The sequence below is a fragment of the Tachyglossus aculeatus genome, chromosome 2 (genome assembly GCF_015852505.1).
Source record: "Tachyglossus aculeatus isolate mTacAcu1 chromosome 2, mTacAcu1.pri, whole genome shotgun sequence".
NCBI classification, from domain to species: Eukaryota; Metazoa; Chordata; class Mammalia; order Monotremata; family Tachyglossidae; genus Tachyglossus; species Tachyglossus aculeatus.
In genome coordinates this window covers 137,559,553-137,579,087 of record NC_052067.1, presented here as the reverse complement: position 1 = coordinate 137,579,087, position 19,535 = coordinate 137,559,553, and the positions used below count along the sequence as shown (strand labels likewise).

Genomic DNA, 19,535 nt, shown 5'->3' with positions numbered 1-19,535 from the left:
AACTCACCTATACTGGGCAGCAGCGACATGGGAGAGAGTTGAGGACAGAGACTCAAGTTCACTGCGTGGAAGAAGGCGATGGTAAGCCATTTCTGTATTTTTACCATGAAAAGTTTATGGATACTAAACCAGAACCATTGCAGATGGAGAGTGGAGTGTTTTGGGAGAGATGTCCATGGAGTCACTATGGGTTGGAGATGACTTGACAAGATAAAATGAGATTTTGAGGAAGAATTCTATATCTTCGAGGATTGTTTAAACCCCAGCTAGGACCCCCCAGAAACTGAGGAATCAATCTTCCAGTGAAGGAAGAGAGATATTGCATTCTTTTCTGGAGCCTTTTAGAATCACAGGGGAAGAGGGTGGCCTAGTGGATAGGCCACAGGCCTGGGAGTCAGAAGGACCTGGGTTCTAATCCCAGTTCCACTACTTGCCTGATGTGTGACCTGGGGCAAGTCATTTCACTACTCTGTGCCTCAGTTCCGCCATCTGTTAAATGTGGAATAACACTCTCAGCCCTACGTGGGACATGGGCTGTGTCCAACCTGATTAGCTTGTAGCTTTTAGACTGTGAGCCCACTGTTGGGCAGGGACTGTATCTATATGTTGCCAACTTGTACTTCCCAAGCGCTTAGTACAGTGCTCTGCACACAGTAAGCACTCAATAAATACGATTGATTGATCTACTCCAGCACTTAGTACAGTGCCTGGCACATAGTAAGCTCTTACCAAGTACCCCCCAAAAATAATTAGAAAAAGAGGGTAAAGGTGAGGGGGCAAGGAGGGGCAAAATTGGGGGCAGCATTTTGGAGCCCAAACAATTGGTCAGGCCCAGCATGGAGGTCTCTGAGGCAAATCTTGAGATGCAACAGAAAATGTACCAATTCTCCCATAGAACATCTCCACATAGGACTTAGTTCAGCATTTATCTCCCGGGAATTCTTCTGAAAAGATCAAACTATTCCCCCTTTGAAATGAAGCAATTTCCCCTTAGTCAGAAAATGGAATCACCAGGTAAAGTGGAACCACAGAGCCCATGGTTTTGTTGTTTTCCCAGGGAGTTGGCTCTACTCTATAGTGTACAATGGGCATATCTGGGACCACCCATTGCAGCAAGAGTTGGTAAGGCATGACAGACTGCGGGCCCACAGATTTGTGGCTACAGTAGAATGGGTAGGTCAACTTCACTCCCAGCTTGCTGAGGGGGATTTCAATAGAAGGCTGAAGGGACTCAAATTTCTTTAAACCCAGAACAGAACAAATTTCTTTAAATCCAATTCAGGGAGGAGATTGACAAGTTTCCTGCCTTCCTGGAGGACTGATTTGGAACCAACAAATTTCCTGTAGACATATGAATATTGGCTCACTGTCAGTGAGTGAAATAGGTTCCTGAGGGAAGTTGTGTGTGTGTGTCTGATTAGTACAATAGGACTGTCTCCCATCTGTATTGGATAGTTTGCACCACCTGGGAGAGGGGACTGGATGAGGTCCCCCACTAGTTCTTGGATTCTAGGGTTTGAGGAAAAACATTTTCCTCCCATTTAACAAACAAATATTTGTAGAGATAAAATACACATAGACAACAAAGGCCACCAGAAAAGGAATGAGTAGTGATTAAGCATTAGAGACAGAGGTGCCCAATTCATAGGGGTGATGGTCTTCAAGGATTTGGCACCATGGGGGCAATGCCAGTAGCTTTGTCCCCAGAGTGTTTAGAGCAGGAGTCAGAAAATGGTTGGAGGTCAGCTTCCTTGCTGACCTCCTGGTCTCCTTCATCTCTCCACTCCAGTCCAGTAGTCACTCTGCCGCCCAGATCATTTTTCTATAAAAACATTGAGGCCATTTCACCCAATTCCTCAAAAAGCTCCAGTGGTTTCTTGTCCACCTCTGCATCAAAAGAAATTCCTCACCATTGGCTTTAAAACACTCCATCACCTTGCCTCCTCCCCACCTCGCAACTCTCCTACTACAACCCAGCCCACACATTTCCCTCCTCTAATAGTCACCTTCTCACTGTCCCTCTATCTTGCCTGCCTTCTTGCTGACCCCTCACCCATGTCCTGTCTCTGGTCTGAAATGCCTTCCCTCCTCAAACCCAATAGGCAGTTACTCTCCCCTCCTTCAAAGCCTTATTGAAAGCACATCTCCTCCAGGAGGTCTTCCCTGACTAAACCCACATTTCCTCTTCTCACTCCTTTCTGTGTCTCCCTGACTTGCTCCCTCTGTTCTCCCCAACCCCAGGCACACAGCACTTACATAGCTGTATTTTTTTTTGTATTCATATATGTCTCCCCCTGTCTAGACTGTAAGCTCATGTGGGCAGGGTGTGTCTGTTTATTGTTGCATTTTACTCTACCAAGCACTTAGTACAGAGCTCTGCATGCAGTGAGTGCTCACAAAATATGATCAAATGAATGAATTCATTAAATGCAATTGGATGAAAGATGGAGTGCCAATGGTGGCTACCTCCTTGCCCTCTGCAGGCAGGGTATAGTGCCCATTGCTCTCCCTGGGCTGCAGGGCTCCCCACAGCCCCAGTGCCCATGGGGGCAAGTTGTCTCTCACCTCCACCCACATGCTGCAGGCAGTGTCCTGGAATGGTATGTGTATGAGTGGGGGCATGTGGTGGGCAGCTTGCCCCTGTGGGCACTGGATCCGGCTGGAAGAACAGCTTCCGGCCCAACCCAACAGATGGGCTAATTGATGGAAGAGGAGAAGGAGGGAGAAGAGGGTGTCTTTGTGACTCTTGGAGTTCTCGCCAAGGTCAGGCCCTAGTGGCTCCAACTGTCCTGCCCGGAGCCTCTGCAGCTGTGCCTCAGGATCCCAGCTTGGGCCAGTGGGGAGAGGGACATGCTCACTGTGGCAGGCTTGCTCAGGTCATCATTTTGGGAGCGATGGGAGGATGACCCTTTCCCATAAGAATTTAGGCTGTGGGTGAGAAGAACTATATGCCTTTTTAGCTGGGTGCCCCTGTGGCCCCATAGAACACACCCCAAGCAGCCCTCCTGTAGCACCTTTCTCCATTCCCTCTACTCTGAGCCTCCTGGACTCACCCCTCATACCTGGAAAGGACCCAAAAGAGCAGAGGAGGAAGAGGAGAAGCACCAGTAAGCGCCTCTTCCTACTTCTCATTCCCTCTCCCTCTCTCCTCTTTCCCTCCTTTTACTTCCCTCCCTCCCTCCTCTTTTCCTTGTTTACCCCATCTCTTGTTCCCTCAATGCCCTGCTGCTAGTACCCCACCCCCTTAGCTGTCTGTGTCCAAGCTCACCCCCCACCCCCACCCCCAAAATCAGTCAGTCAATGAATGGTGTTTGTTGAAGGCTTTATGCAGAGCACTGTACTCAACACTTGGGAACAGAACATTCTAGCAGAGTTGGTAGACATATTCCCGGCTCACAAGGAACTTAAAGTCTACTGGGAGAGACCGACATTAAAATCAATTACAGATCAAGGAAGCAAGACCCTACGTTGATGGGTGAGCAGGTGGACCGAGTTCATGTGAACCAATCATTGGCATTTGATTGTGTACTGTGTGCCGAACAATCAATTAATCGACTTATTGAGAGCTTACTGCAGGCAGGGCACTGTACTGAGTGCTGGGAGAGTACAATACAACAGTGACAGCAGACACATTCCCTGTCCACAGAGGGACTTACAGATTAGAAGAAATACCGTACTAAATAATTGGAAGAGTGCAATACAATAGAGTCGGTAGACACACACCCTACTCGCAAGAAGCATACGGTCTAAAGGGAATAATGAAGACTGGTAATGCCTCTGCAAATGAATAAAAAATACTTTAAATCCCAAAGAATCAGAAATGAGTTTAAGGAATGAAACTGTGATGGACTGGTTTTGAGGTGAAGCTAACACAAAGCATATTGTTTCAGAATCACTCATGTCAACTTTCAACCTAGGCCAATTGCATGCTAATTATCCAAGTTGTTCCTTTCAGAGTTGAGGATGTGTCTTAAGGTCTGTTTGACTGGACTGGACATTTTCATCACCTGACAGCCTCACAAGGTTGGGCGATTTCCACTGCCTCTAGCTAAAGACACCTGACAACCTATACCATGTTCACTTCCAACAGTACCAGACTCCACCACTCCACCTTCATCCTGCTTGGCATCCCGGGGCTGGAGGCCGCCCACATCTGGATCTCCATCCCCTTTGGCCTGGTCTACCTGATGGCCCTGCTGGGGAATTTTACTCTTCTCATCATCATCAAAATGGAACCCAGTCTCCAGGAGCCCATGTACCTCTTCCTCTGCATGCTGGCAGGACCCGATCTGGTCATCTGTACCACGGTGGTACCCAAGCTACTCAGCCTCTTCTGGTTTAATGATGGAGAGATCTCCTTCGAAGGCTGCCTCACCCAGATGTTCTTGATCCACTCTCTCTCCACCATGGAGTCTGGGTTTTTCCTGGCCATGGCCTTCGACCGCTATGTGGCCATCTGCCACCCGCTTAGACATTCCGCCATCCTGACCAACTCGGTCGTCAGGGGGGTGGGACTGGCCATCTTCCTCCGTGGGACCCTGCTGCTCAGCGCCCACCCCTTTCTGCTCAGATGGCTTCCCTACTGTAAGACCAACATCATTGCCCACACCTACTGCGAGTTCATGGTGCTTGTCAAGCTGGCTTGTGCTGAGACCCGGGTTATCCGGGCCTACAGCCTCATTGTCGCCTTCGTCACGGGAGGGTTGGACTTCCTGCTAATCATCTGTTCGTACGTCCTCATCCTCCGGGCCGTGTTCCGCCTCCCCTCCAAGGACGCCCGGTTCAAGACCCTGGGGACCTGCGGCTCCCACATATGTATGATCTTGGTGTCCTACACCCCGGCCTTCTTCTCCTTCCTCACACACAGGTTAGGGGACCACATAGCCCCCCACATCCACATCTTTGTGGCCAATATCTACATCCTGGTACCGCCTATGGTGAATCCCATCATCTATGGGGTTAAGACCAAAAGGATCCTCGAAAAAGTCCTCAAATTCCTCATCCCTTTAAAGTCTTGAAAGTCTGATGAACTGGTTTTGAGGTGTAGCAGGAGGACAAGGGGAGGTAATGTGGCTATTTCACAGAGAAAGGGTGGAGCTGGATGTGATGAAGTATGTCTTAGTTGTTGGGGGTTAAACACTGGAATGGAAAAACCTGGGAGGGGTCCCTGTCCATGGTGGTTAGGTGCTTCTTTAGCAAGATGATGATGATGATCATCATCATCACCAATCGCATTTATTGAGTGCTTACTATGTGCAGAGCACTGTACTAAGCGCTCGGGAAGTACAAATTGACAACATATAGAGACAGTCCCTACCCAACAGTGGGCTCACAGTCTGAAAGGGGGCTCACAGTCTAAAAGTTGGAGCCACTAGGGCCTGACCTTGGCGAGAACTCCAAGAGTAACAAAGACACCCTCTTCTCCCTCCTTCTCCTCTTCCATCACTTAGCCCATCTGCTGGGCGACCACTTAGCATGTTTAGAGCACTGTGCTAAACACTTGGGAGAGTTCAAGAAAATTAGTAGACGTGATCCCTGCTTTCCAGTATACAATCTTGCATATTTCATGGGAATGAGCAATATTCCTGCTGAAGACTTTTTTTGCTGGTATATTTAAGCCCTTAGTAGGTGTCAGGCATTGTACTGAACACTGAAGTGCTTGACTTCCTTCTCTGAGAAAGGTGTTCTCCACTGTTCCTTGGTCACTCATTCTCTTTCAGACTTTGGAGAAGGACTGAACTGGTAGGAGGACATTTGCAGCATTTCCCCTGGAAAAAGGGTGGGGTCATCCATCTCACTGAAGTGTCCATGAGAGGCAGAAGTATCTGCCCCATCGACGGTGTTCAATTTCTCTCCCAATTTGGAATTGGGTTCGGACCCCTTTTGACAGCCTCATTTCGAGCAGATAGTTGCAGAGAAGTCCCCTCACTCCCCATCCCCCCAACACTTCTGTCCATATCCATAATTTATTTTAATAGTCATCTCCCCTTCTAGACTGTAAGCTCCCTGTGGGTAGGAAACATATCTACAAACTCTCTTATATTGCACTCTCCTAAATGCTCAGAAACAGCATGACCCAGTGGGTAGAGCACAGATCTGGGAGTGAGAAGGACTTCATCTACCTCTCGTCTGCTGTGTGACCTTGGGCAAGTCACTTCACTTCTCGGGGCCTCAGTTACTTCATCTATAAAATGGGGATTAAGACTGTGAGCCCCATGTGGGACATGGACTGTGTCCACCCGAAGTTGCTTGTATCTATTCCACCAGTTAGTAAATGCTAAACAACTACCACAAAAGAAAAAAGTCTTAGTACAGTGCTTTACATACAGTAAGCACTCAGTGAAAAGTAGCACAAATAGTGGAAAGAATGGAAAATGAGTCCAGTGAGGAGAAGATTGTTTATCTTGGATAAGAGAAAGCTGAGGGGAGACGTGCTTCACAAGTGGAATGCTACTCGACTGTCATCCTGTATAGCGGGGAATGGAAAGGAGGAAATGGGATTACTTCACTGGGCAACTGGATATGAGGAAGAGGTTTCTGGCCCTTGGGGGAGAAACACTGGGAGGGGAATGCAGGGAGGGGCTAGCTGAGGGCAGGAACCATGTCCACCAACTCTGCACACAGTAAAGCTCACAATAAATACCACTTTTTGATTGATTGTCCCTGGCAATAAGCTGGAAAGGAGGAGGGTTCATCTCCCAATTCCCCACTCCATTTCCTCTGCTACTCTCACTTCAACACTTATGCATCACCTTTGCCTTTGAGTTCTCCTTGCTAAACACATGGATAAACACCCCCTCTCCCCAACACCATTACACTTACCTATGTCTCTTTAAATTTGTTTGCTTCCCTTAGTGGAACTTTATTTGAATCTCTGTCTTCTCCACTTGACACCTATCCAACATGTTTTGTTGTCTGTCTTCCCCCTTTTAGATTGTGAGCCCGTTGTTGGGTAGGGACCACCTCTCTATGTTGCCAACTTGTACTTCCCAAGCACTTAGTACAGTGCTCTGCACATAGTAAGTGCTCAATAAATACGATTGAATGAATGAATGACTGCAAACTCTTTGAGGGCAAGCTCTCATCTTCTAACATGAACTCTCCATTGTATGCCCACTACACAGAATGAGCACTTAGTGAATAGTACTGATAGACGGTTTGATTGATAGGATACAATACACTCACTTGTCTGGAAGCAGGAAGCTAGATTTGATAGTCTCTCAGGGGTTATTTCCAACTCTGGATTTTAAAATATTTCCACTTTCCTCAAATTAAGCTCTTTTCAGTGGGTAATAATAATAATAATAATGATGGTATTTGTTAAGCACTTACTATGTGCAAAGCACTGTTCTAAGTGCTGATAATAATGACATTTATTAAGTGCTTCCCTAGACATCCACTCCTGTCTCTTAGCTCTGGGTCATTGATACTCTAGTTTTACCCAAATTTCCCCAAAATTGTAACCTTAGAAAATCGTACTTGGGTAATAGAGCTACATGGATGTATTTGCATTAAATCAGAGAGGTTCCATGTTCATTCAATCTTATTTATTGAACACCTACTCTGTGCAGAACATTCACTTGAAATAAAACAGACCTACCAACCTTCTCCCCTTCCAACCTCCCCATCTTCTTTAACCTCTTTTTCTCCTTTCTCTCCCCACCACATTTTTTTTAAATTGCTTGCCCATTTCCTGTGGCTCCTTTGCATATCTGTCCCATGCCACCCTAATCCCAACATCTCCCATGTAGTACTGCAGACAGTAAATAGAGCTAATGCTGTCAAGTACGTGTCATAAAGTTGAAACTGATGTGTTGTGAAGTCAAACTGCTGTACATTTAGAAACATTGTAAAGATTGTTTTGCTGTCACTCTAAACTTGAACTGAGGACTGCCTGTAAATAGGTGCTTAGATGTGCCCAATAAAGGTAAATGATGAGGTTCCTGTCTTCCAAGAACTTGCAGTATAATGAAGAGACAGACAGTCACTCCTAGTAAACAGACAGTAAGAAGAGGAAGAGAAACACCTGATAACAGCAAATGTTTGGAGTAAATGAAGAAATGAATCAATATATTTTACTCTCCCAAGCACTTAGTACAGTGCTTTGCATACATAAAATTCTCAGTAAATATGATTGAATGAATAAATGAATGAATGAGTGCGATGCAATGAGGAGCAGTGTGGTCTAGTGGAAAGAGCAGGGGCCTGGGAGTCAGAGGACCTAGATTCTAATCCTGGTTCTGCTATTTGCCTGCTGTGTGACCTTGTACAGCTATATACTTCTCAGTGTCTCAATTTTCTTATCTGTAAAATGAGAATTCAGTGCCTATTCTCCAAACTACTTAGACTGTGAGCCCCATGTGGGACAGAGACTGTGGATAAATTGATAATCTTGTATCGACCCCTGGGGTTAGAACAGTACTTGACACAGAAAAGCCCTTAACAAATATAATAATAGTAATGATGATGATGATAACATGGCCAGGGGAGGTGGCGCTCCATACCTTGCTCTCTTCTTGTTTTTAGGAGTAGCTCAATTGATCCATCAGTAGACCAACGACATTTGTCTTGTCTTATGCCGTCGAGTCGTCTCCAACCCATAGTGATGCCATGGAAACATCTCTGCCAGAATGCCTCTCTTCTATCCAGAATTGTTCTGGTAGTGTATCCAAAGAGTTTTCTGGGTAAAATTGCAGAAGTGGTTTACCATGCCCCCCTTCAGCGCAGCAAACCTGAGTCTCTGCCCCCGATCCTCTCCCATGCCGCTACTGCCCAGCACAGGGGAGTTTTGAATTTACCAAGTGTTTACTCTTCTTGAGAGCATTGACCTAAGTGCTTGGGAGATCATAATAGAGAAAGAGGACACAATCCAGGATCTCAAGGATTTTACTGTCTAGCTGGGAGAGAAAGACATTTCAATAAATTACAGATAGGAGGAAGCTGGTTCTCTCTTCAGGGGCTGCTCTTCTGGGACAAGGCAGAGTCTGTATACAATGAACGAATCAGTCAATAAATCAGTTCTATTCACTTAACGCTCACTATGTACAGAGCACTGTATTAAACACTTGGGAAGGTGCAATGCAATAGAGTAGGTAGACACAATTCCTGCCCTCAACGAACTTAGGATCTAGCCGGAGGAGACTGCCAATAAAATTAATCACAGGTAGGAGAAGCAGTTTAGCTTAGTGGAATGAGCCCGGGTCTAGAAGTCAGAGGACCTGCATTCTAATTCCAGCTCCAACATTTGCTTGCTGTGTGTCCTTAGGCAAGTTACTTAACTTCTCTGGACCTCAGTTACCTCATCTGTAAAATGGGGATTAAGACTGTGAGCCCTTCGAAGGACAGGGACTGTGCCCCACCCTATTGGCTTGTGTTCACCCCAGTGCTTAGTACAATACCTGAAACATAGTAAGCACTAGCACAATTATTATTATTCTAATCCTGGTTCAGCCTATTGTTTGCTGTGTGACCTTGGGCAAGTTACTTAACTTCTCTAGTGCCTCAGTTTTCCTGTATTCCCTCCTATTATACTGTGAGCTCCTTGCGGGATGGGGACAATGTCTAAACTAATTAACCCGTATCTAGTCTAGTGATTAGAACAGTGTTTGCCACATAGTAAATGCTTTACTAATACCTTAAATAAAACAACTGAAAAGAAGTATACATCCTAACTGTTGTGAAGTTGGGGGTGGGGTGCGTAACTAAGTGCTTAGGAGGTGCAGACCCAAGTGCATGGGTGATACAATAGGGAGGGAGAATAGGGTGGGGAGAACTAACTGGTCAGACAAACTTGACTCTGAGGTTTTTCCAGCCCCTCTGGGCAGCTCTCTGGATGGGCTAGAGGCCTGGGAGAACCAAGCTGGGAATCAGGCCAATCAGTGATGGTGGACACATGGGCTTGCTCCCTAATCAGGGGAACTCTGGCTCCATCGCCTGACAGTGTTGGTGTCTCCATCTGCCCCTCCTTTCAGTCAGTCAGTCTTTCAGCTAGTCAATTGTTCCTTTTGAGCAGTGTTCCTACATGCTTTGGAAATTGTTCCTGTGTGTAGAGCACTGTCCTACATGCTTGGGAAAGTAGCAGCGTGGTCAGTGGGAAGAGCATGGGCTTTGGAGTCAGAGGTCATGGGTTCAAATCCCGGCTCCACCACTTGTCAGCTGTGTGACTTTGGGCAAGTCACTTAACTTCTCTTGGCCTCAGTTCCCTCATCTGTAAAATGGGGATTAAGACTGTGAGTCCCCCATGGGACAACCTGATCACCTTGTAACCTCCCCAGCACTTAGAACAGTGCTTTGCACATAGTAAGTGCTTAATAAATGCCATTATTATTATTATTATTATTAGTGGAAAGAGCATGGGCTTGGAAGTCAGAGGTCATGGGTTCTAATCCCAACTCTGCCACTTTGCAGCTGTGTGACTGTGTGACCATCTTCCCTCTCGGCTCTTCTTCCTCTGTACCTCTTAACCTTCTTTCCACCCACTGGGATCCTTGCTGCACTATTAGACTCCCCTTGGGCATTCCCCTGCTCCCAAACCCAGGCTGACTGACGACTTTGGGGTGGGCAGGGCTGGGAGCCATGGGGCAGGAGAAGGGGCAGCGGCAGTGGATGAACTGCCCACCCTGAACATGGCGGGAAGTGTCTCTGGTCATTCCAGAAGGTTCCATCACAACAGTCAGTTGGTCAGTCAATTGTATTTACAGAGCACTTACTGTGTGCAATTCATAGAGTACAATACAATCAAAAACTGGGACATATTCCCTACCCACAGCAAGCTTGCAGTCTAGAGGAGATGCAGCCAGGGAAGGAGTGAGGTGGGCAGGGTCTGGGGTTGGGAATAGGCCAGGGGCAGGAATGCTGGGAGGGTCAGGAGCCAGTTTGGTGGGGGATAGGCAGTGGTTGGGGGTGCCATGGGTGAAAAGGGAGAGAGTAACAGTTGAGTGTCCCAGGGGTGCAGGGGAAGAGGCAGGTGCTGGGAGGGGCAGGGGCTGGGGATGCTTGAGGGAAGACAGTGATTAGGAGAACCAAGGTTGCTGGGGAAAGGCAGGGACTCAACGTAGGTAGCATTTTGATGATGATGATGATGGTATTTGTTAAACCCTTACTATGTGCCTAGCACTGTTCTAAGTCTGAGGTAGATATAAGGAAATCAGGTTGTCCCTCTTGGGGTTCACAGTCTTAATCCTCATTTTACAGATGAGGTAACTGAGATACTGAGAAGTGAAGTGACTTGCCCAAGGACACACAGAAGACAAATGGGGGAGGTGGGATTAGAACCCAAGTCCTTAGACTCCCAAGCTCGGGCTCTTGCCACTAAGCCATGCTGCTGCTCCATTTTAATAGTTAATGAATAAGCAGGAATGATAAAATAGGAGTCACATCCATGACCCTCTTTATTTCCCCCTTTCCCACCTCCCCTGGCTGGCTAAAACTTCCTCTCTGGCCATGGGCTGGTGGATGTGGTCACTATCCCTCCCCCAACCAGGTGCTCATCCTCAGGGGGTGGGGAGAAGGGTCAATAAATGATATTCCATTTGCTGGACTTGCTCCCCCAAACTGCTCCTCCCAAAGGCTCCTTAGTTAATGATTGACTAACCACCTGTCTCTCTAGCCACCTGCCAGTCCTGCCTCCCTCTCTCTGCTAATGTACCCAACCATATCCCTCCCCACAACCAAGGCTCCCTTTCTGTCATGGAAGCCTTGTCCCTCTCTCCACAGTCACAAACCCCAGCTCCTCCAGCAGACTTTCCTCTACTCTTCCTCCCCACCGCTCTCTTCTCACCCCATTAGGCACCTTCAGTGAGACAAAGAGACTGAAGGGGAAACAACACCTGGAGGTACAAACCTTAAATAGAATAATAATAATGATTAAATAATTATGATTCTTGTTAAGCACTTCCTATGTGCCAAGCATTGTTCTGAGCACTGAGGTAGAAACAAGTTAATCAGGTTGGACACAGTCCCTGTCCCACATGGGGGTCACAGTCTCAATCCCCGATTTACAGATGAGGTAAATTAGGCCCAGAGAAGTGAAGTGACTTGCCCAAGGTCACACAGCAGACAAGTGGCAGAAGTGGGATTTGAACCCATGACCTTCTGACCCCCAGGCTGGTGTTCTATGAGGTGCTCTGTGATCCCTTTGAGGGACAGGGCCTGTGTCCAACCTGATTAACTTGTGTCTACCTCAGTGCTTAGTATAGTGCTTGACACATAGCAAGTGCTAAACACATGCCATTAAAAGAAAAAAAAAGAAAGAGAGGAGGTTTATAGATCTGAACTGGGAAGGGGTTCCAGGCCAGAAGCTCATAGGAGGCTATGAGCAAGATGTCAGTGGTGAGACAGATGAGCCTAAGGTATAGTAAGTGTGTGGGCATTTTAGGAACTAAGTGTAGGTGCTGAATAGTAGTAGGAGAGCAACAAGGTAATGTAATTGGGAGAGAGTTGACTGAATGCCAACGGTAAGGAATTTCTGTTTGATGAGCAGAGCCACTGGAGGATTTGCAGGTGTAGTGCTTTGCACATAGTAAGCGCTTAATAAATGCCATCATTATTATTATTATGTTTAGAATGGATTCAGAAGAGAGACAAGCCAGCTGACAGGTAGGTCTAATAATAATAATAATAATGGTGGTATTAGTTCATTCATTAAATTGTATTTATTGAGCACTTACTGTGTGCAGAGCACTGTATTAAATACTCACTATGAGCCAAGCACTGTTCTAAGCACTGGGGTAGATACAAGGTAATAGGGTTGTCCCACATGGGACTCACAGTCTTCATCCCCATTTTACAAATGACTTAACTGACATCCAGGGAAGTTAAGTGAGTTGCCTAAAGTCACACAGCTGACAAGTGGTGGAGCTGGGATTCTAACCCATGACCTCTGACCCCACCCCCCAGTGCTCTTTCCACTAAGCCATGCTGCTTCTCTAAGCAACATGGAAAAAGCACACCTGCTTCCACTAGAGATTACTGACCTCTGAGGGTCAGGGAAAAGCACCCTGAATCTCTGCCAGCCTCAGGGCCACAGACTAGAGATACAGAAAAGCTGGGGATGGGTGTAGGGGGCACGGAGGGAAGCCCAGGAATGATGTTAATTAAGGCTGGCTTCCTGGAAGAGGAAGACTTGCTAGAGTTTTGAAAGAAGCAAAAGCCTAGTGGATAGAGCATGGGCTTGGGAGTCAGAAGGACCTGGGTTCATTCACATTTATTGAGCACTTACTGTGTGCAGAGCACTGTACTAAGTGCTTGGGAAGTATAAATCAGCAACATATAGAGACTGTCCCAACCCAAAAATGGACTTACAGTCTAGAAGGAGGAGACAGACAACAAAACAAGTAGACAGGTGTCAATACCATCAGAATAAATAGAATTATAGCTATATACACATCATTAATAAAATGAGTAATAAATATGTACAAATATTTCCAAGTGCTGAAGGGGGGCGAAAGGGGTTGGATGGGGGGGTGATAGGGAGGGGAGGAGGAGAGGAATAAGGGGGCTCAGTCTGGGAAGGCCTCCTGGAGGAGGTGAGCTCTCTATAGGGCTTTGAAGGGAGGAAGAGAGCTAGTTTGGTGGATGTGTGGAGGGAGGGCATTCCAGGCCAGAGGTAGGACGTGGGCCAGCGGTCGACGGTAGGATAGTAATGGATCTGGGATTAGAACTCAGGTTCTGCTGACTCCCAGGCCTGTGCTCTATCCACTAAGCCACGCTGCTTCTTGTGAGTTTTCAACAGAGAGCTCTGATTAGAAAAACTATAAGGTTTAACACTAGTCTCCTTTCTACTGGTCAACGAGGGTCCAGTCAGTCTATTCCAGCTGCTTCTGAGGTTGCTCGAGGTTACTGCAGCCACCATCCTTAACCCTCCCATTACAGTGCTTTCATCCTCAGCATCATGCCCTTGCTTGCAACAAAGACCACTCCTCAGATTTGTTCAGCAGTCCGTGTCCCATACCAGCCTCTTTCCAGCTGCTCATCCACTTGGGTAATTTATGTGAATGCTTTAAGCCAAGCCCTGTTTGCAGGCCCCCATGCTCTTTCCACTAAGCCACACTGCTTCTCTAAGCAACATGGAAAAAGCATACCTGCTTCCACTAGAGATTACTGACCTCTGAGGGTCAGGGAAAAGCACCCTGAATCTCTGCCAGCCTCAGGGCCACAGACAAGAGATACAGAAAAGCTGGGGATGGGTGCAGGGACAGGGAGGGAAGCCCAGGACTGATGTGAATCAGGGCTGGCTTCCTGGAAGAGGAAGACTTACTAGAGTGTTGAAAGAAGCAAAAGTCTAGTGGATAGAGCATGGGCTTGGGAGTCAGAAGGACCTGAGTTCTAATCCAGACTCTCTCACTTATCTGTAGTGTGACCTTGGGCAAGTCACTTCACTTCTCTGGACCTCAGTTATCTCATATATAAAATGGGATTTAAGACTGTGTGCTCCATGTGGGGCAGGGAATGTGTCCAACCCTCCTTCCCCTCCCCACAGCACCTGTAAATACGTTTTTACAGATTTATTACTCTATTTATTTTACTTGTACATATTTACTATTCTATTTACATTGTCAATGATGTGCATCTAGCTTTACTTCTATTTATTCTGATGACTTGACACCTGACCACATATTTTGTTTTGTTGTCTATCTCCCCCTTGTAGACTGTGAGCCTGTTTTTGGGTAGGAACTGTCTTTATATGTTCCCAACTTGTATTTCCAAGTGCTTAGTACAGTGCTCTGCACACAGTAAGCGCTCAATAAATATGATTGAATGAATTAGCTTGTATCTATCCAAATGCTTAAAACAGTGACTGTCCCAAAGTAAGCGCTTCATTCATTCATTCATTCAAACATATTTATTGAGCGCTTACTGTGTGCAGAGCACTGTACTAAGTGCTTGGGAAGTACAAGTTGGCAACATATAGAGATGGTCCCTACCCAACAGTGGGCTCACAGTCTAGAAGACTTAACAAATACCATCATTACTATCATTATTACATGGATCTGTGAACTTAGGAAATTTGATATCCTCTCCACGATGAACCCCACAGCATTTAGGTATATATCTTTAAATTATATATTATAAATTATTTATCTAGATTATTGCCTGTCCCCCTCTATAGGCTGTACACTCACTGTGGACAGGTAATATGTCTCGCAACTCTGTCACACTCTCCCAAGTCCTTAGTACAGGCACTTCAAACAATTAATTAAACACTTACTGTGTGCCGGGCACTATACTAAACCCTGGGGTCGTTACAAACTAATCAGTGTGGACACAGTTCCTGCCCAACCTGTGGCTCACTGTCTTAATTCCTATTTTACAGATGAAGTAATCAATCTGTAATTATTTGTACAATGGGAATTAAGACAGTGAGCTGCATATGGGACAGGGACTGTGTCCAAATTTATTAGTTTGTATCTGCCCCAGAGTTTAGTACAGTGCCTGGAAAAGAGTAAGCACTTAATTGATTGATTGACATGGATGGGAGAAGAAGAGAAGGGAGGGAATTGCAGATGTGGGGAATGGCAGAGGCTATGCATCATGAGAAGGTCTTCCACGAAATAATGACTGTAGTATTTGTTAAGCACTTATAATGTGCCAAGAACTGTACTAAGAGCTGGGGTAGTTAGAAAGCGGTTTCCATCACTTTTAGTCAGAGGGGCCCAATCTCTCGGGTAGGTGCAGATATGGCCCTTGGGGGTTTGTTCTCAGGTCCCTCAGCAGAAAACTCGAGGGCCTTCCACTCCTTGCCACCCCTCTGGTCCTGATGGCAATTCCAATCTGAGCCAACCTCTCTTAAGTGCCCAGGGAACCTGAAAGCACTTGGGAGGAGAAGCATAACTAGTTGGTGTGGTTCTGCTTTTGCTGGTGTGGTTATGCCAGACAGTGGCTGGGTGCCCCATCTTCTTTGGGAATGTATGCTTCCTGGACAAGGTGAGTGAAAGAACGTGGCACCTGGAAAAGTTTCCACCTTCCTCAGCCTGTGCCCAAGAGGAACGCACTGGTCTTCCCCAGGATTTCTGGGCAGAGACAGGGGGCTTGAGTACCGAGTGAGGTTCTCTGGCAGGCTGAGAGGGTGGGAGAAAAAGAAGACGCAATGTCTGCTCAGGGATGATGCATGGAGGAGAGGGAGAGGGTGGGCCATGGGGATGTGAAGAGGGAGCACTGGGGAGAGAGCCCCACTAAATAGTTTCCTTTCTGCAAAGGGAGGCGAGTTTTAGTGATTTGCATATGGATTCTTCCAACCCCACGGTCAGTCAGTCTTTATTGAGCACATACTCTGTGCAGAACACTGGACTATGCGCTTGGGAGAGTACGATGTAACAGTGCACACAACAGAAACATTCCCTGTCCACAACGAGCCACCTCCTTGCACTGCCTACCAGCAGCCTCTCTGGGTTCCAGCTGGGGAGGGGAGACGTGGGTTGGGGTTCCTACTGATGAGTGTGGGGCTTGCAGATAGGTGGAGCCACCCTCCATAGAGGACACTGAAGAGAAATCCACCAGTTTGCACTGAGATTGAGAGGAGCCAGGTGAGATGGGAAGGAGTGGGGCAAGTTTGGACTCCTTAGGTTTGGAGGGATGGGGAGGGTGGGGAGGGTGGGGTGGGTGGGGGGCTGACAGAGATCAGGACAGGAGTAGATTTAGGACAAGATACAGCTGGAACTAGAATGCTCAGGCTGGAGATGAGGAAGCCAAGATTTGGGGTGATTCAAAGTCATGACGCTTTCCTCTGGAGATGAGTATTGGTTGAGTGATTGGAATGAACCACTTTCATCTCCACTAGGAACAGGGAAATAAAAATGGATGAAACCTACTGTCTGGGGGATGTAGGGTAGATTTAGACCATCTTTGCCTAGTGGGAAGAGCACATATCTGAAATCATAAGACTTAGCTCTTAGCCCCGACTCTGTCACTGACCTGCTTAATAGACCGCAGCTCCATCACTTAAAAACTCTCTGGACCTCCGTTTCCTTACCTATAAAAAATAGTCAATGATCCTTGTCTATCTCGTAAATATGTGGTGAGGGTGAGCAAGAGATGATGTCTATGAGTTTTTGAAATATAAAAACTCCTGCACTTTGAGGAACCCTCTCAGGGTCGCACTTGGAGAATTTCCAGTCTCTACAAGTTTCAGTTAAAGGTGGACAGTCAAGCAGAAGAATACCCATTCAATTCCTAATTTGGGCAGTGGCTAGCCAGTCTAAGGTGATCTGCTACAGGTCAAAGCTCACCAATACTGGGCAGCAGCGACATGGGAGAGAGTCATCATCATCATCATCAATAGCATTTATTGAGCGCTTACTGTGCGCAGAGCACTGTACTAAGCGCCTGGGAAATACAAGTTGGCAATATATAGGGACAGTCCCTACCCAACAATGGGCTCACAGTCTAAAAGGGGGAGACAGAGAACAAAACCAAACATACTAACAAAATAAGTAGAATAGATATGTACAAGTAAAATATATAAATAAATAGAGTAATAAATATGTACAAACATGTATACAGGTGCTGTGGGGAAGGGAAGGAGGTAAAGTGGGGGGGATGGAGAGGGGGACGAGGGGGAGAGGAAGGAAGGGGCTCAGTCTGGGTAGGTCTCCTGGAGTAGGTGAGCTCTCAGTAGGGCCTTGAAGAGAGCTAGCTTGGCGGATGGGCAGAGGGAGGGCATTCCAGGCCCGGGGGATGACGTGGGCCGGGGGTCGATGGTGGGACAGGCGAGAACGAGGTACGGTGAGGAGATTAGCGGCAGAGGAATGGAGGGTGCGGGGTGGGCTGGAGAAGGAGAGAAGGGAGGTGAGGTAGGAGGGGGCGAGGTGATGGAGAGCCTTGAAGCCCAGGGTGAGGAGTTTCTGCCTGATACGCTGATTGATTGGTAGCCACTGGAGATTTTTGAGTAAGGGAGTAACATGCCCAGAGCGTTTCTGGACAAAGATAATCCGGGCAGCAGCATGAAGTATGGATTGAAGTGGGGAGAGACACGAGAATGGGAGATCAGAGAGAAGGCTGATGCAAGTAGTCCAGATGGGATACGATGAGAGCTTGAATGAGAAGGGTAGCAGTGTGGATGGAGAGGAAAGGGCGGATCTTGGCAATGTTGCGGAGCTGAGACCGGCAGGTTTTGGTGATGGCTTGGATGTGAGGGGTGAATGAGAGAGCGGAGTCGAGGATGACACCAAGGTTGCAGGCTTGTGAGACAGGAGGATGGTAGTGCCGTCAACAGAGATGGGAAAGTCAGGAAGAGGGCAGGGTTTGGGAGAGAAGACAAGGAGTTCAGTCTTGGACATGTTGAGTTTTAGGTGGCGGGCAGACATCCAGGTGGAGATGTGCTGAAGGCAGGAGGAGATGCGAGCCTGGAGAGAGGGGGAGAGAGCAGGGGCAGAGGTGTACATCTGGGTGTCATCAGAGTAGAGATGATAGTTAAAGCTGTGGGAGCGAATGAGGTCACCAAGGGAGTGCGTGTAGATCGAGAACAGAAGGGGACCAAACACTGAACCTTGGGGAACCCCCACAGTAAGGGGACGGGACGGAGAGGAGGAGCCTGCAAAAGAGACTGAGAATGAACGACCGGAGAGATAAGAGGAGAACCAGGAGAGGACGGAGTCTGTGAAGCCAAGGTCAGATAGCGTGTTGAGGAGAAGGGGGTGGTCCACAGTGTCAAAGGCAGCTGAGAGGTTGAGGAGGATTAGTATAGAGTATGAGCTGTTGGATTTTGCAAGCAGAAGGTCATTGGTGACCTTTGAGAGGGCAGTTTCCGTGGAATGTATGGGACGGAAGCCAGACTGGAGGGGGTCGAGGAGAGTGTTGTTGTTGAGGAATTCTGGGCAGCGCGTGTAGACAACTCGTTCAAGGAGTTTGGAAAGGAATGGTAGGAGGGATATGGGGCGATAACTAGAAGATGAGGTGGGGTCAAGAGCGGGTTTTTTTAGGATGGGAGAGACATGGGCATGTTTGAAGGCAGAGGGGAAGGAACCAGTGGAGCGTGAGCGGTTGAAGATGGAAGTTAAGGAGGGGAGAAGGGATGGAGCGAGAGATTTCATGAGATGAGAGGGAATGGGGTCAGAAGCACAGGTGGCTGGAGTAGCACTTGAGAGGAGGGATGAGAGCTCCTCTGAGGATACTGCCAGGAAGGATGGGAGAGTAGCAGAGAGTGTTGAGAGCCGGGGGGTTGGAGAAGGGGGCAAAGTGACTTTGGGGAGGTCGAGGGCAGAGACTCAAGTTTACTGCATGGAAGAAGGCAATGGTAAGCCATTTCTGTATTTTTACCATGAAAAGTCTATGGATACTCTACCAGAACTATTGCAGATGGAGAGTGGGGTGTTTTGGGAGAGATGTCCATGGAGTCGTTATGGGTTGGAGATGACTTGACAGCGTAAGATGAGATTCTGAGGAAGAATTTTATATCATCGAAAATTGTTTAAACCCCAGCCAGGACCCCACAGAGACTGAGAAATGAAACTTCCAGTGAAGGAAGAGAGATATTGGACTCCTTTCTGGAGCCTTTTGGAATCACAGGGGAAGAGGGTGGCCTAGTGGGTAGACCACAG

The 19,535-nt window shown here is 47.3% G+C and overlaps 1 protein-coding gene across 1 annotated transcript; it reads left to right on the top strand.

Annotated features, from left to right (window-relative positions):
• Positions 1–4,073: 4,073 nt before the first annotated feature.
• Positions 4,074–5,018, top strand: LOC119943694 (olfactory receptor 52K2-like). Its single transcript, XM_038764821.1, has one exon. The coding sequence runs from the start codon at positions 4,074–4,076 to the stop codon at positions 5,016–5,018; it is 945 nt and encodes a 314-aa protein (XP_038620749.1).
• Positions 5,019–19,535: the final 14,517 nt, after the last annotated feature.